At 40.2% G+C, this 18,031-nt stretch overlaps 1 protein-coding gene across 1 annotated transcript in view; it reads right to left on the bottom strand.

The window, feature by feature from the left end:
• Positions 1–18,031, bottom strand: part of LOC104965356 (voltage-dependent calcium channel subunit alpha-2/delta-3-like) — a 35,486-nt gene that overhangs the window by 5,074 nt on the left and 12,381 nt on the right. The window contains exon 3 of the mRNA XM_010794312.1: positions 12,403–12,519. Coding sequence (XP_010792614.1) covers positions 12,403–12,519 — 117 coding nt within the window. The remainder of the gene's footprint in view (positions 1–12,402; positions 12,520–18,031) is intronic.

Below are 18,031 nucleotides of genomic sequence, written 5' to 3'. Positions count from 1 at the left end.
TGAACCAAGCTGAGTGTTTTTCAAGGCTAAGGAAACCCTTGCAGGTGTTTCGAGTTAATTAGACGATTCAAGTGATTCGTTGAACACCCTACTAGTATACTTTTTCATGATATTCTAATATTTAGAGATAGGATATTTGAGTTTTCTTAAGCTGTATGCCATAATCAGCAATATTAAAATAATAAAAGGCTTGCAATATTTCAGTTGATTTGTAATGAATCCAGAATGTATGACATTTTTGTTTTTTTAATTGCATTACAGAAAATAAAGAACTTTATCACAATATTCTAATTTTCTGAGACAGTCCTGTAGGTACTGTATATATTGGGATATAGCTGAGGCAGAAATGTGTATATAATTCAGTGTATGCACCCACGCATATATTTATCTGTTGTGTATAGCTTGTTCTTGTGTTGAACGTGCATACCCATATTCACTAGTGCTGAAATCAATTAGAAACGCTACATTGAATGGTGCCTTTAATTTTGCTCACCTGTGCTGATGACAGAAAAACCGAGAAACCTGCTTCTGGCTGTTTTATAAACAAGCAAACTGTTAGTTGCCTTTCTAGAACTCTAGTAGATAATACATGTTGAATACAAACATAATTTAATTGAATAAATCGGCCCATTGTCAGGATACTAGTTCCGTTTATTTAAGAGAGTGTGTGTGCATGTGTAAAACAGCATGAAGTGGTGATGTAGTTTTTTGTAGTACTGTCTAAGGACCCCAGGCAGTAATTTCCTCTAATGCTAAACCATTTAAGGAAATAGCCTCATTCCACGAGATGGCCAAATGTCTGTCCGTTATCTGTATATATATATATATGTAGGCCTATGTGTGTGTGGTTCTGTGTTCTTAGGGCTTGCAGAGTTGTTCTAGTGCTAAGGGGTACTTATACAGCCAGTGGTAAAGCTAATTTTATGTAGCTGTTTCTCTTTTTCACACCCTGTTTTTTCTCCCCCCCCCCTCCTGTAGAGACTGGTAGAGGCAGCAGAGGAAGCCCACCTACAGCATGAAGAGGATCCAGACCTACAGGTATGTGTAAATATATCCACATCTCCAGTATAATCTGACCACATCAATATTATTACAAGGGATGGGTTCATTCCCTGTTCTTGTAAGCTAATAACAAAATCATGTTCAAAAGCATCCTTGACAAGCCAGAGCTTCTGTGATCGGACCCCAGTGAGAGAAAGGGTTCAGAGAATAAAAAGGCCCTCTGTAACAGAACAGAGGAGAGACAGCGAGAAAAGGCATTAGGAATCGTGTTCTGCAGTCTGTTTCGCTTCACTAAGCTTAACAGTGTTTTCTCTTTTAAAAGTGTATTTGTCCACTTCTCTCTATAATCATTTTGGCAGCATACGTCTACTGCAGACACCCTATCAGGTTTTCACAGTCCCACACCAAAACTGACAAACAAACAAACATGCAAATAAAGAAGATTATATAAATAAGACTTTTTTTAAATAATTGAACAAACGAAAATCCCAACAAGCGATCATTTTCTGTGGATTTATGGGTCGCTCTAGTTTAATTATGTTACAATCTAGGCAAAACAACACATAGAAAAGTGAGACACGACATCTTGCTAATAGACTAATTAGAAAGGTTTCTAATGAAAGTCATCACATCAAGAGATGTGTATGCATGCAGGGGGTAGAAAACTAATAAGAATGACTGAGAGCTTATGAGGAGATCACGAGGAGTAGTTTTAAAGCCATACATGAATCACAAAAGTCATGTGTTCAATATCCTGAGAAGTAGGCCTCGCTCTTTGTAATTTAGAGAATCGTATCTGGATTTCAATTAGTGCAGAGTACTGCAAGCCATTTCATAATTTTGCACATATCCGAAATGAACGTTGTAATGTTAAACTCAACTTGTGTGGCTATTACTCTGTGTTCAATGCTTTGGTGCACTTTGGATCTGGCATGCTTTGTCAGTGTGTGCCAAAAAGATATTGGAAATGCAAGGTGCCAAAAACTGTTTCCATGGTTTTCTCAACCCAGTCTCATAAAAAAACGTGTAATAACTACGTTGGTCCACAACTTGGGACGTAGTATTTCTACAAAAGCGCCTCTGAAATTGTAAGATCCCTACGTTTTTTTTCACCATTCATTCCAATGGCTGGCGTTTATGTCACGTGATCTTCAAATTTCTCCCTGCAGAAAGAAAAACATGGCCGAACTTCGTTTTATTCTCGGTGGAAAATGCCTATTATAAGGTTAGTTTGGCCATTAGAGACTGATGATTTAAACATCAAACTCCTGAATTAACCTAATCTAAATGGGAGGAGTAGAAGGCACCGTAACTGAAGGATTAAATAATTACAACAAATAATAATGGTAATAGGCATTCAATTTCAATCAAATAACTTTATTTTTTCAATATTAATATAGAGAACAGGCTAAAGAAACTAGGCATTTGAATATATAGCAACTTGTGAACTTCTCTAAAAAGCAATGAGGCGATACTAGTAAGCATACACAACCAAACTAAAAGAACTAAATCAATGTTGACAGCTTTTGTCAATTGAAATGGAAGCTATGACCAGAGAAAGTTTGTACAAAGCTAGTGAACCCGACCCTAATTCACAATAGCTCCCATCCAGAACGTAGGTCAAAAACTTTACTTGGAGATAAACCCCCTGCAAACCCCACTGTCTCACAACACCGTGTAAACTAACTAACGCAGACCACAAACGTAGGACATAGTATATTTCTACAAAACGCTCTGAAAATTGTAGATCCCACGTTTTTTTTACACATTCATTCCAATGGCTGGCCATTATGTCACGTGATCTTCAATTGCTCCCTGCAGAAAAAAAACATGGCCGAAACTTCTTTTATTCTCGTGGAAATGCCTATTAAAAGTTAGTTGGCATTTAAAATCGTTTTGATGTCATTTGATGCGATAAATATGAGTTGTGTATTTCAGATTATCGTGGCAGTGATGTTACATGATCTTTAGTTTGCTAGTTTAACGAGATACTTCAGAAAATTAGTGATCAATTACAACGTTTTCATGTTTTACCAAAGGTGGTTGCTAGGCGGACGCTGCCTATCGATATATGTTCTGTATCTGGTTAACTTTAATGGGTGTTATCTTTATTGCTAGCCCCTTCCCGTCCAATGTATAGCTTGTCCACAGCGCAAACGTATTAGTTTAAACAAAATCCGCCATCTAATTGTGGCATAAGACACGTTATTTTCCCCTGTGCAATTCTTTCCCATTCCACAATAACACATAATATCCTTGTGTTATTTATTGTTGATTAATAAAACACAAGTGGAGTCCTTAGGACCGAGGGTCGGAGTCAGCTCTTTGGTTAGAGAATATACACCCGGCAGTAGTATTCTCTCCGCTCGCTTGACAAACCTGTGAAGTCCTCAAGCTCTGTGATTGAGAGTGTGCTCCGAAGGGTTACCGCGAGCGTCCGAAACAGCACTTGAAATGGATGGAATCACGGCAAGACCTGTCCAAAGCTGATTGCACGGTCACGCCCTCACCCCGTCCCCAAGAACTATACACGTGCTGCTATTGTGTTTCGCACATGTCTCTATCTATGGCACGTCTCTACTGGGAGTTGTAAGTTTTAAAAGAGTTTTCGTATTTCCCAATAATAAGAAGTTCCAGTATTAAAACTGTGTACATCCCTGGAGTTTAGGGATAGACACTCAATTAAACATATAATTAATAAATGTGTGAAAATTGCTGTGGCCCATATGGGCAAGCATTAATATACAGTTGCAGAAAAAGTAGTGACCCTTTGACTGCTGAATTTCTGCATAAATGGTCATAAAATGGTTCGATCTTCATCTAAGTCACAACAATAGACAACACAGTCTGCTTAAGCTAAAAACCACACAAAACAATTATATGTTATTATGTTTTTATTGAACACACCATGTAAACATCACAGTGCAGGGTGGAAACAAAAGTATGTAACACTTGGATTAATAACTGTTGACCTCCTTTGGCAGCAATAACCTCAACCAACGTTCTATAGTTGCATATCAACCTGCACCAACGTCAAGGAGGAATTTTGGGCCATTCGACCCCTCTTTACAAAATGGTTGCAGTTCAGCAAATATTCCTTGGATGTCTGGTGTCGAATCGCTGCTTCTCGAGGTCATGCCACCCGCATCTCAATTAGGTTGAGCGTCAGGACTATCTGAGCTGGGGCGCTCGCAGAAGGCNTAATAAACGTATAATATTCTTTGAAAGCTCTTGCGGGGCCACATAAAATGAGCAGAGGCCTCAAACCCAAGGCCCGGGGGCCAAATCTGGCCTGCGACTTCATTTTATGTGGCCCCGCAAGAGCTTTCAAAGAATATTATACGTTTATTATACGGTTACATGCCACTTTACAGAAGCAGGTTGCCCATAAACTACATGTCCCACAATGCATCTCATTTTGTGACATGCGCACTGAAGAGACTTGCAATTATTTGCCCTGGACTTCTGCTTTCAGACGTAATTACTAAGTTATTATCCTATCCGATAATAATCCAATTCAGAGGCAATAATGTAATATAATACATTATTTTATATATATATTATATATTTATATAGTTACAACCGGTCCTTTGAGTGCAACCTTTATGCGAATGTGGCCCGCGATGAAGTTGAGTTTGACACCCCTGGTGTAAAGGAAGGGACTGAGGACAACAGCATCGAGGAGCTCTGGTGTTGGTTTTGCTACTTGACGATGTAACCGGTTTAACTCTGAGGAAATCGTACTGAATAAAGAAAAGTCTAAAATAATAATGCTTGGCATATATCAGCAATTCAAACAGGCTAAAGGGAAAAGCCTGGTGGAAGGTTATTGTGTAACAGCTTCTCACATACACACACAGGCACTCCGTTCTATTTCCTACTGTGATTTGCATGGTATGTTCTCATAGCAAGTAATTTCCCTCATTCACAGCTGGCCCTGATGTCTATGAGTTCTGGTAATTCACTTCCATTTCGCATTTCCATTCAAATGGCTTTACCCGTAAAAGTACTGCAATCAGCCCGGCTTATTTCAGCTGAGCCTTGTGTGTGTGTGTGTGTGTGTGTGTGTGTGTGCGTGCGTGTGTGCGTGCGTGCGTGCGTGCGTGTGTGTGTGTGTGTGTGTGCAGACAGGCTGTTTTGGGAAGTGAACGCCGTAATCTAGATCCTGGCCAATCATTTTCTTCACCATAGCAACACACCTGGCCATTGCATATCATTGCATATCATTCTATGCTTGGCTCAATTCGGCTATCAATTCATGGATACATTCTGATTGCTTCCTGGTCTGATAAGAGAACAGCATAAGACACAGTTAAGGCCTCTGTGTCCTCGCTGGCCTGGACTTCTTAGATCTTTTTTTAAATCAAAAAGAAATGTCTTGCCTGTGTGAAAGCACGTGTACATCAGGCATTGAAAGGCACCACAAATACCTGAGGAAGGTGCATCTGCTTGAAATCCACAACAAAGCATGCACTCAGAACAAACACAGATAAGGATGGTGGAATAAAGGGAGGATGAGAGAGGAATGAGAGAATAACATTCTCTAAAGGTCTGCACACTTAGCCCCACACTCTCAGCGAAATGTCAGGCGCTGCCTGCGAAGCTAGTGTCGATTAAAACACACTTTTCAGCATTTGTGAGTGGTTGATGGTGTGTGTTTAAAATGTTTTTCTCAGCTGGCACCTGTTAAGATATTAGCCCTTTGACCAATTTTGCCTACAGGCGTGTTTGAAAATGTCAATCATTGAATGTGAGAGTAGGTATATCAATGTGTGAATGATGAAATCTAAATGAATTTGATGCGTGTGTGTGCATCCATATGCAAATGTGCAATGGCCTGAAAAAAGCGCCTCATTATGGAATGTTTCATTTAGCTCTCCTGTGATTGAGTCTATAAATCTACCAGTGTACATAGGAGAAACACCTAGCGTTAACAATCACACAACATTACCTCTACATCACACGTCCCATGTTAATGTAATCTCTAGTGAACATTTAAGCACTTGATTCCCACCTTTGAAGGATCTATTCTGGAACATTATCCGAGTAGTATAACTAACCATGCAGGAAGACAGGAGTGAAAGCTCTAGGGTAAAAATAACTTGCATAGTAGCAGGGAGTTTTTCAATTGGAAAAACAGATTAGAGATAAGTATGTACTACTCACTCCTGTGAATTTCAATTCCAGCCTATCACCAGGATGAACACTCCAGGTGGTGCGTTTGTCTTTGTGTGTATGTTATGTTGTGGTGGGCGTACGCTGATGTGTGTGCTGTCTATCTGCATGTGTTTTTGTGTGTCTAGCATATATTTAAATTAGCCTGCCATGTCTTTTTTCTCAATAGGTGGTCCTGCCAAAGTGTATGATGCAGTAAAAAGAGGGAGGAAATTACTTTTTCTTTTCTCAAGTCACTCTGTCAAGGCTGGGGCTTGGTATGAGATGACAGCAATAATTAAACTGGCACAGTCAGAGAGGCAGGCCCTGTTGTCTCCCTGAAAACACACGCTCTTACACAAACATGCACATTCACAAGCCTTCACTTCAGCTGACAGGATAAAAGCCTCACACAGAGCTAACAAGACTTGCTGGGGCAACTGGATTAGATTTGTTAGCGATAGTAGAAAGGTCTGGCATCTCTCTACCTGATTACAGATCCCTGATGGTTTCCTCAGCTCAAACCTGATTAGACCAGATCGGACTGGTCTACTTTGGATCAGACTCAATTTGTTATTTTATTTACTCTGGCTCGTTTCATTTGTGGATTTTGTCTTTTAATCAAACCACAGCATCAAAATGTGTTTTTGGAGTTCACAAGTTCTCATCCCCCCCCATCCCCAGTGCTTTGACAGCACTTTCTATGATACTTTTAAGCTGTCAGGTTGGCGGAGGTGAGGAAACACAGAAAATGATGGCCTTTAAAAAGAAATTACAACAACAAGATCATTTATAAATTCAGCTCTGACTAATATTGCTTGACAAACAGTTATTTAATCAGATTTGGGTCCCTGTTTGAGACAGAATCGTATTTTCTCTGATCACTTTTGGCCTGACTTTTTTGAGCCGGGAAAAAAATCGCACTTTCCCAATGTTCTTCCGGATCCTTCCGTGTTGAAGTCAAAGGGATGACTTGCCCCTGGATTAAACCTATTTTCCGTTCCTATTTTTTTTATATTTCCTCCTGTCTCCTTTCGCCCGCCCATTCAATTTCTCTGACATTTGGACTCAGTACCTAACCCTTTCATTATCTGACATCCTAAGATTAACATTTTCCTGACAAAGGTTTCAGCTTGTTTACACTTTCAAAAGTTCATAAACGATCCCCTTCATTTAGCTGTCAACATGATTGGCCTATTGTTTTTGTGTCGTACTTGCTGTTTGGTATCCTGACGTATGAAGCCATTGACCTTAACAAATTCCTATCCATTATGAATGCAACACTAGAGCCGTGAAAGTTGGCGAAAGCTGTCATAGAGAGCTGAGGTATGCTAACAACCGCTGGCAGAGAAGCAGAGGAGGGGTGGACGGTCACATACATTATTGACTGGTAGAGGAAGTCTTAGACTTTTTTAAAGCAGTGCATTAAGCCTTGCCTCTGCAAATTCCCTCCACCAAGAGGAGGGGAAGGCAGTGGCCTGAATCTGAATGTTCTCCTGAGGTAGCAGAGAACAAGACCACAGTCAACTCCAGTTCTAAATAAACTTGCATAAAAACATTCCCAGAGATGCTGTGTGCTGTTGGTTCAGCATGCATTTGTACTTAACTCCTTATTTTATTATACAACTATCTTTAGGGAAACATTTACCAGAGTTGATATGTCATGCACAATTCGCAGCGACCCAAATAAATCTGCTTTGCCTGCATGCCACCTTTCACCTCTAGATGTCTCTAAATGTTTGAAGCTTTAACTACAGTATGGCTAGAATATATGCACAACCTTATATAAAATATGCTACCCTTTTTCTCTTGAATAATTTGGCATGCTTCTGCTTGGCCAGATGTATAGGTGTTCCTCTGTTGCAAGAGGAAATGCTAACTAAGCCTTGGCCTACTGAATCAGGGCATGTCCTGTGGGTCTTGGTTCTGCCAGGGGCCTGATCCGTGGAGGCCTGAGCTGTGTTGAGCAGGATTGGATCAGGTCAGCCCATCAATAACACTGGGGACAGCAATTAATATTGTCAAACCAGCCAGAGAAGAGTTGCAGCATCAACAAAATGGAAAAGTGCTCTGTGACACTTTACCTCCTCTGTTTTGCACATTGAGATTGGGTACAAGCCAAGTAGTCAAAACATAGTGGAAAGATGGATACAAAGGGAAAGACTGAGAGAGGGGGGGTAGTGTGCTTTGAAATATCAAGTCCCAATAATCAATACTTGACAGGTTCTCAGCAGTTCTGCTGACCCAAAGGGAATATAAAGGGAGTATGAAGTGCTTAACCCACACTTTTATTTCATGCCTCGACTGAACTTTTTATCTCTTTTTTTATATTTACCTTTCCTCATCTTGATTTCATCATCCCCCATTTCATCACTGTAGAAAACAATCTCATCTCTCTTACTTCTTGGTGACAGGAGTACAACCAGCGATAAGGCACAGGCAGCCAGTACATGTCACGAAGCCTCTTCATTAGTAGCCATCAGTCTTAACAGACCCTCACACACACACACACACACACACACACACACACACACGTGGCAATAATATGAGACTGAGGACAGCTAGGGAAATGAGGGGAGCCGTCCTGTCAGCTCAGTGTGACAGTGTGGTATGTCACGGCAGAGCCAAACCACACCGTTATAATCCTGATCAGAACTACCGACAAACGTGGACAATTCCTTGATAAGCAAGTTCAGCTCTTATATATTGTATAAATGACAAAGGAATCAAAACGTGTATTTGGAGTAACATCAAGGTTGTTCTGTTTTGACATGTTTTATTAATGTGAGAACAACAGGAGTTCAACAAAATAGTCATAATGTTACAAAGAAAAATAACTTGGTCAATAACCTTTGTCACGTACTCGGAAAGAAAACTGCAATATTACCATTACCAGAAAAGAAGAAAAAGCTTAAATAAGACCCAAGTCTTAACTAATCAGCATTGCTGAAATGCTGATTAGTTAGTTTAAAATTCCTTATATATGTCAGCAAATGAAAATTACATTTCATAGAAGGTTTTGCCGGCAGAGAAATTCCATTTAAAGTCCTTTGTGTGCCTTTTATTTCTAACATACACCCATGCAGACTTCCCCTGTACTACACTGGTAATCATGTTGAGGCCTACAGAGGCGTAGCTGCCACAGGTAAATGATATCAGCAGGTACAAAGCATGCAGAGGCCGAATGCCATTACAGGAGAAACAGCCCTAGCAGCAAGGCATCCACTCTGCTTTGAAGTGCATTTGTCACATGAAACACAGGCGTGCTTGACTTCAAAGAGGACATTACAATAGCTTCATGCCTTTCAACTTCGATAACAACATGTTCACTATTTCTTTTAAACGTCTGCCGTTTCCACAATTTCCAGCCTGAAGACAAGCTTTTTGGAGGAGAGATTGAAAGAGGAGAGGAGAGGAGCTGATGTCTGCCAGAAAATGATAAAATACCAACATCTCAGGAACTGATAAAGGTTATAGTAATCAAAAGAGTAACAGTGGCGAGCTGAGATGTTTGCTGAGCCTAGGAATAAACACTTTAATACACAAACATGTCGATTAAAGCTACTAACAAGGACACACACACAATGCCCGTTGAATGTACATATTTACTTTAAAACATTGTTTCATTGGCTAATCAATTCATCATATAAAATGTTTTTCGGCCATATCCTTTTTCTCTCTTCAGATGAGAAGCTAAACACAGGAATTAAAGCACAAAACGTCTCTCACCTAAACATTTAGATATTTTTTTTAAACACATCAACTACTATGCACACATACATAAACAGGTGAACCTTTTTACAGCAAAGGCTGCTGTCTCTCAGCAGGTGGTGTCACGCGATAAAAAGGGGGAATCGACGGGGAGATAAAACCACGTTGACGGACAGGGGAGAGCGCCTGAACGGAAATTGAATCGCTGAAGCGCAACATATACTTTGGCAAAAGGAGAGAGATGAGAAGAGGCGGAGCAGAGAAGGGAGACAGACAAAGGAGCAAAGGGTGCTTAAGGAGAGCAGCGAGACCGCGCACACTAAGACAGATGGATGAGAGTTTGGGAAATAAAAGCAGAGATATATTGAAGAATGATGAAGAGAAAGATGGAAAATGACTCATGGACACTTTGTTCGCCTATGTTCTCGAGTGACAATTCATCACAAGGTCAACTGTCAGCCTTGAGGAAGAGAACGTTGGAGGAAGTGGACTCATGAAAGCAGAGGACCAGGGGTTCAATTCTCCACAGATCTCGGCATGGAGCCTCTTTCTGACTTTGACATTTTTCTTCTTACAGTAAACACAATGTACAACATTATTTTGTATTACAGCTGATTTGTATTCCATATTTTATTTTTCTATTTCATTCCATTGCAATGTAAATATTGTTATATTTTACTATATATTTTTTATTATTTTAAATATCATTTTAGTTCTCTACCTGTGTTTTTAATTCTTGTTTTTATGCACCATGACACCAAGTCAAATGCCTCGTACGTGTAAACCTACCTGGTAATAAACCTGTTTCTGATTCTGATTCCTCCTGTTCCTCCCACAGCTTTCATTTGTCTTTACTAAAGCCTAATTCCATCAACTCTGTGACCAGTGTACCATCTTATCTTCTCAGTAACCTCCATAACCTTTACTTCACATACACACACACTACCCCTCAGATATGTACAATGATCAGGCTTCTTGGGGAAGTAGCTTTATAGAAGCAATTAGCCAACTGAGTCCTCATATCTCCGGGGATTGATCACAGTCATGACGAGATGGCACACACAAAAAAGTGTTGTGCGATTGAATATATCTAATCTCTATATAATAGTATTAGAATAGGATAAATATTCTTGAAATGCTAGGCTTCTACTATATGTGCTCAGTGACGACTTTTGTATATGTGGACGGGAGGAAGTGAACGCTTTTAAGGGGAATGTTACCATGAGACTGCAACAACTATGGTCCTGTAATCTCAGTGGTCAGAGGCACGATACACAAGAGATAATAACACTAGCATAAATAAAATTAAAGCAAGGAAATGGTTTGTCACTTTCTATGCCCCTCTCTCTCTCCTCCATCAGATGGTATCCTTAGACCAGACTCTCAGAGAAAAAATCCAATTTCTGTTAACATCACCATGTTGTCCTGATAAGATCTATCACCTGGAGCCCAAGCTGAGGCCAGAAAGGCAGAGCACCGTGGACACATCCCTACCTGCACCTGGCCCACACACACACACACACACGCAAACATGTTCAAACTAAAGTGTGTTCAAGCACACTGACAACCTTGGTAGATAAAACATTGTGATCTTTTAAGATAACACGCTATATTAATACACAAAAAGTAATGAAAGTATGGCTTCCCTAATCTGAAGTTAAAGTACAAATAAGTATGAAGAGTATAAATCACAGTTTAGGTACTCATTATGTAGAGTGGTTTCTTTCATGGTAATTTTTTTCACATAATTATTGGATTTAAATATTTGATGGATGCATTATGTGTTGGCAGTTCAATTACAATTAAATTATACTTACATTTGATATAAATGCATATTTGATAAGCAGATCATATGTCTGCTTGTAAAATATTAATCTTTAAGTTATTTGTTGACTGCAACTATCAAATAAATAAAGTGGATTAAAAAGTAAACAATAAAAACATTATTTTACAGAAGTTTTTAGCTTTAGTTTAGAGTTTGGTCTTCAAGTGGCCTCTTAGATACTGATGTTTGGTCAGAGCAGATCAATACAGTGATACAGACACTGATTGGTAGCTCACAGCCTCTCTCTGTCTGTCACCTCTTCCACAGCACCAGTTCTTTCACATATCTCTCTCTCACATACACACAGCAAACGCAAGAGGTGTCCGATTTCACTGTGGCAATGTGACACTACAGCACTTCTTCAGACGAGGGTCAGCAGAGTGAAATAAATGCTTTACCAAGTAATTTCACCGAGTTCAGTCGAGTTACTTTTGCACTCTCAGCGTCTCTGGGAATATATTTACTTATACAACCTAACATCTCTATACTTACTTTGAGTTGTATTTATGTGGTTATTTTAATGTTTGTGTACTGAAGTAGATGTCAAATGGAGATGGTTCGGAATACAATTAAGTAAATATTTTCAAGGACATGTTGACCTTTCTCTGTGCTTTTATGGGAAAGGATTTGAATTAGAAATATTTTTGCTGAATTCTAAGGAATCTTAAGCAGTAGTCTGATGATGGATGACTATTCAGGTAGATAAATACCTTCATTGCCTCGGCTTTCTTGTGAAACATCTCCTCCATGTCTTCTGCCAGCCTCTTCACCAGCCGCAGCCCATCAATCTCGTCCACCCGTACGGCCCGCTCAAACTCCTTGTATTTCTGAAAGGAAAACACACATTCATGTTATCAGGTTATAAGTACCAATGCATCAATACACTTAACAATTTGTTTTTCATTCCAATACGCAAAGGTGAGCTTATAGCATGGACATCCCAGTGTGAGCTCATAAAAAACGATCAGTATATTATCTCCTGTTTGTGTGTTTTTTTGTATCTCATCTCAATCCTACATTTATTTAATTAATCTCATTACTCTTAAACATAACATGAAACATAAGCAATATTTTTGGTTGGTTTATTTTATAAAAGGGTGAAGCTGGGGGTCTAATAAGGCTCTTTACAGCATGACTGTATGATAATGATTGCTAAAACTTTACGACAAAAAGAGTTTGACAGGGAAAAACCTTGGAGAAACGTTAAAACAGTGCATAAAAGGAGTAGTGTATACAGAGTAAAACCAAGAAATGCATTACTCGTGGCTCAAAAGTGGAATATAGCTGAGGAGGAGTTGCTTCCCCAAACTAATCTACATATAAACGAAACCAGCCAAGAAAATTATCAGCCACCTTCAGGTTTTACCAACCACACATTAAGCATCGATGACACGCCGCTGCCTTCAGTATGTGCCCTACACTAAATCACATTATTCTGCAATGAACGAATACTAGAGTGCTTAGCTCAACCAGTGCATTACTGGGGACAGTGACATTAAGTCTCGCTAATTCCACACCCATACATGCCACACACACACACATATATATGCAGAGCTGTTCTCAGTGAGGTGGTTTACTTGTACAGAAAAAAAAAAAAGAATAAAACCATTTTTGAAATCTCTGCAAAGCTGCGGGCGGCTGTGTTTCACTCTTGGGGGATTTAACGGGAGATTACCGCCATATCAAATAGCATGCCCCCTCTAATGTTATGCCAACCTGCTAAGACGCATGCTCTGAGCTGTTCCTGTACAGCAACACATATGAGGTGCATGGCGAGGGGAGAGGGATCACGGGAGGATGAGGAATGGGGACAGCGTCAGACTCTCAGGCAAAAGCTTTCAGATTGAGGTAATCATCTAAACTGCAGGACATCACCATGCAGGAAAGGAAATATTGTTCTGCTTCATACCAAAAGTTTAGATGAGGGTGATTTCTTTACTTGTAGTTTAAGGTGAGAAGTGAGAGCAGAGAAGCTGAGAAAAATGTAAAGTGACTTAAGTTAAAGACGCCTGAGACAAGTCAGTCTCTTGGGCAAAAAGGACATTGAAAAGGACAATTAATGTGTTATCTTGTTAGAACTATGGATACATTTATTGATTGGGACAGACCAAGCCAGACAGACAAACACATGAAAAAGGCAACAGAAGGACAGAGAAAAACAAGGGTAGGGCAAACACTGTGGGTGTAAAAAGATTCAAGAGATGCAAAGATAGGTAGGATGAAGGAGGGTGATATTGAAATGGGAGGGCAGAGGGCAGTGTGGAATGCTATCTGTATTTGAAGAGCTGTATGTGGGCACAAGTAGAGGGAATAAGGTTAAAATCACTACATTTGCATTTGGTTTAATATAGAATAAAAATAAGAGCTCAGGTGAGAGGGATTTTTTGATAGCAATTATAGCGATTAGAGAAAGGAAGGTCGGATTCCTCAAGGTATTTTTTGTCCAACTTACAGTATAATGGAGTTTGGGAGGGAGGAGAAGTTTAACGAAAGGTAGAGCAAAGAGGTACGGGAACGGCAAAGAGCTACTGTAAGATGCCATGGTTGAATACAATCAGGTTCATCAAGGGAAACACTCACTGTTTCATCTTTATCTCCATTTCATAGTATCAACACTCTTTCACAACCATAACACTGAAAAATCTGCGTGCCTATGAAATGCTGCCGAAGTGCTGCCGATGCTGCCAATTTCATTTGCATGTCACAGTTTAGTGTCAGAATTGTCTTCAAAAGGTCTGGTGTAGCCATCCAAAAATGCTTCTGCTTCACATATGGTGAAGGATTGGATCAGAAACAAGAGATAAGGAGATAAAGAAGATAAGAAATCCCACAAAGCAATGGAAAAATCCACCTAAAAGCATGTTGATTTAATACCCTCTTAGATACAGGTTTTTCTTAAGAGCTGTTTTACGTAACAAAAACCCCAACCTCAATGTTGACATATAATCTAAAAACCTTTAGTTACATCTTCTGTGGCTAATCAAAGTGACTGGCTGATGACTCAGAAGCCAAATCACAGCAACCGTAACTGTATCAAAATCAGAGCGATAATGTGTGTGTGTGTAAGAGGAACAGAACATCCAGGTTTAAATCCAATCCTGGTCCCTGGCTGGCAGTAGTGGGCTGTTAGAGCTGACAATTCCCTCTATGAGTCCCCAAATAATTTCTTGAAATCTCTTTTGTCTACAGCTCCACTAAATCCTTGTCCATGAAAGTGTCCCAAACTTGACATTACACTTCACCAAGGTACAAGGAAAGCACAGAGTGCCTAAGGCCTGAGTGGAAGTGATAATGTGTTTGCGCTCATGTTGGTCTGGTCAGTGAGAGGGTTAGAGGGTCCAGCTGACCACAGGCTGTCAGCAGTGCTATGTTCAGCCAGGCAGACCAGAGAAGAACTGGCCTAATTAGCCAGAAGCTATCCTCTTCACATCACATCAACATCACAGTATAGCCAACTGACATACATCCAGAACCACCATTTCTCAGGAGACGGGGCAGCTTTTAAAACAGACTTCATTGGCATCTTAAAGTCTTATTATAATATAATATTGACTTATGAAATTGGTTTGATACACTTTCAAAATGTTTTTCATAATAAAGTTGGTCTTTGTTACCTGAGAAGCACCTCACAAGTCCTGGGACTTTCTGTTTCAGGGACGGTGACTTATATTGGGATGTACAGTAACACAGGAGCACCTGTTCATGTCCCCTAGTTTAGCTGCTCATCTCCTGCTGAGCAGTCATATAGTCTCACAGGAATTGTATGTTTGGCCTCACTTGCTGGTGAGCACAAAAATATTCTCTTTTTCCCAAGGAATGTTCTATTGCTGGCTTGTACACCTGGATACTGGCCTGGTTTAGTCATACACACACTAATTTCAGCATGGAGATTAGCGAGCCTACAATATACTCAATATACTCTGGCATTCAGCTTTAGAAATGAACTTTCATGTGTGATCTTTACAAACATCTAAAACATGACATTGAAAAAAAGTAACCAGAAAGAATCGCCTGCAAAGCCAACAATGTTGTTTTTGGCTTTTTAATATAATCTTTGTCCACTGTGTTAACCACATATGAAATTGTATTCAGTTCCACTCAATACTTTATATTTGAGTCCATGAGGCGTCAACATGCTTTGACAATACCACATTTTAGGTGGATAACTTTTTATTAGCTAACAATGTCATAAACCACACTAAGTGACTAACTCAAGCTTAAAATGGGTGTTGCATACAGTACAGAGTCACACCTTGAAGCTGCCCTGTGCACTACTAAGCCAAAATAACAGTCTACCCATGAATCAAACGAGAGCCTGCAGTCACAAATGTATTTCTCTAGAAAATATTTAGATCAGGCTGCTGATGCTATGTATCCATTATAAAATGTATTTTCAACTATAGACTGAGACAACCAGTGGTGACACATATTGTTGGTCTGTTGTAACTCAATCCCTCTTTCACCCCTCTGCTGTGCCGCATCACATGAATGAGCTGATGCTGCTAATCTCTCTCCTACACAGTGTGCTCTGACTGTGGGACAACCATCAGAGACTAAAATCCCCTTATCCAGGCTACACTTTAGTGCACAGAAACAGAGACAAGTGCAAGCCTGCATGTACACACGTGCACACAAAACTCAATAAATAATACAATATGTCTAGAATAGGTGCAGGAGTAGAGGGCAGGAGAGGAGAACACTGTTTTTCTGTGTGTGTAAGTGTTTGTTATTTATTACCGTGGAGTGTAGACTTGACCATGACATAATAATGTATGTGTTTGTTTCTGTGTATGTCATTTCCTTGGGGTTTGATAATGTGATTAATGAAGGGGAAAAACTTCATTTCACACCAAGACTGAACCACAAGCCCCCAAATCCCAGCTCATTTTACGCGTCACCAGAGCCCACTTTAACTTGGCCAACTCTCACACAATCTCACTGCCTTCCTGAGACAGCACCCCCCCCCCCCTTCTCTCTCTCTCACACACGCAAACACACACGATTGTAACCATGAACTGACAGAAGAAAATGTGTTTGCACTACAACTGTTAAGTTTAAACACAGGCATAAGATTTTAGAATAATGAATTAATGAATGAGGAAATTGAACTTCCAAATGCAAATAAACAGTGTTGTTTATTTTATTGTTGCTCAGATGTTTCCTGTCTCTCAGGCTTACAAAATGAAATTAGACATTCACAGCAGAAAGGGAGAGGCAGAAGCATTTGCCAAGCAGTCTCATTCAAGCTGTGTTATTGGTTTCCATTCACAAAATGCAGCCCTGTCTGTTTTGTTACGAGTGGATGAGTCTGGTTTGATGAATGAAAGAGACACAGCCCAGAAAAGCCTCTGAATGTGTGTGTGTGTGTGTGTGTGTGTGTGTGTGTGTGTGTGTGTGTGTGTGTGTGTGTGTGTGTGTACGTGTGTGTACGTGCACTGGAGGAAACAAGGAGACACTACACAGGGACACAGAGACCAAAGAGTCCACTTAACAGACCCTCTGATGTACTGCGGCCTCTGTAATAAGCAAACATGAGGAACACACAAGAACATTTCTAGTGGCAATATTTTTAGTCAAAGTTTCTCTGTTTTCCTTCAAGATATATAATGATCACCAAAAACAAAGAAAGGAGAGTAACAGGGACTACGTATAATTGTAACAATACTCCTATTTGAAAAGTATTTTAATATGCATCTTACAAATGTGTATGAATATTTAATGCAATTTTGTAAAAAGTATTGCAGCTGCAGATCACAAAATGTGCAAATACAATTTAAATTATTCTAAGCAATATTTGCCATCAGCAGTAAGATCCAATATATGTACTACATATATGTATGTAACTTGCCGAATAAGATTTTATTTCGAAGAAAACTAAATTAGTAAGTGGTTAAAATGACCCATCTAGATCATCCATCCATCCATCCATCCATCTTCTCCCGCTTATCCGTGGTCGGGTCGCGGAGGTAGCAGTTCCAGCAGAGAGCCCCAAACTTTCTTTTCCCTGGCCACATCAACCAGCTCTGACTGGGGGATCCCAAGGCGCTCCCAGGCCAGCGAAGAGATATAATCCCTCCATCTGGTTCTAGGTCTACCCCTTGGTCTCTTCCCAGCTGGACGTGCCTGGAACACCTCCCTAGGGAGGCGCCCAGGTGGCATCCTAACTAGGTGCCCGAACCACCTCAACTGGCTCCTTTCGACGCGAAGGAGGAGCGGCTCAACTCCGAGTCCCTCCCTGATGACCGAACTTCTCACCTTATCCCTAAGGGAGACACCAGCCACCCTGCGGAGAAAACCCATCTCGGCCGCTTGTACCCGCGATCTCGTTCTTTCGGTCAT

The sequence above is a fragment of the Notothenia coriiceps genome, unplaced genomic scaffold, assembly GCF_000735185.1.
Source record: "Notothenia coriiceps isolate Sejong01 unplaced genomic scaffold, NC01 NC01_scaffold00037244, whole genome shotgun sequence".
Taxonomy (NCBI): domain Eukaryota; kingdom Metazoa; phylum Chordata; class Actinopteri; order Perciformes; family Nototheniidae; genus Notothenia; species Notothenia coriiceps.
The sequence above is the reverse complement of the archived record's forward strand: the minus strand, read 5'-3'. Positions and strand labels throughout refer to the sequence as shown.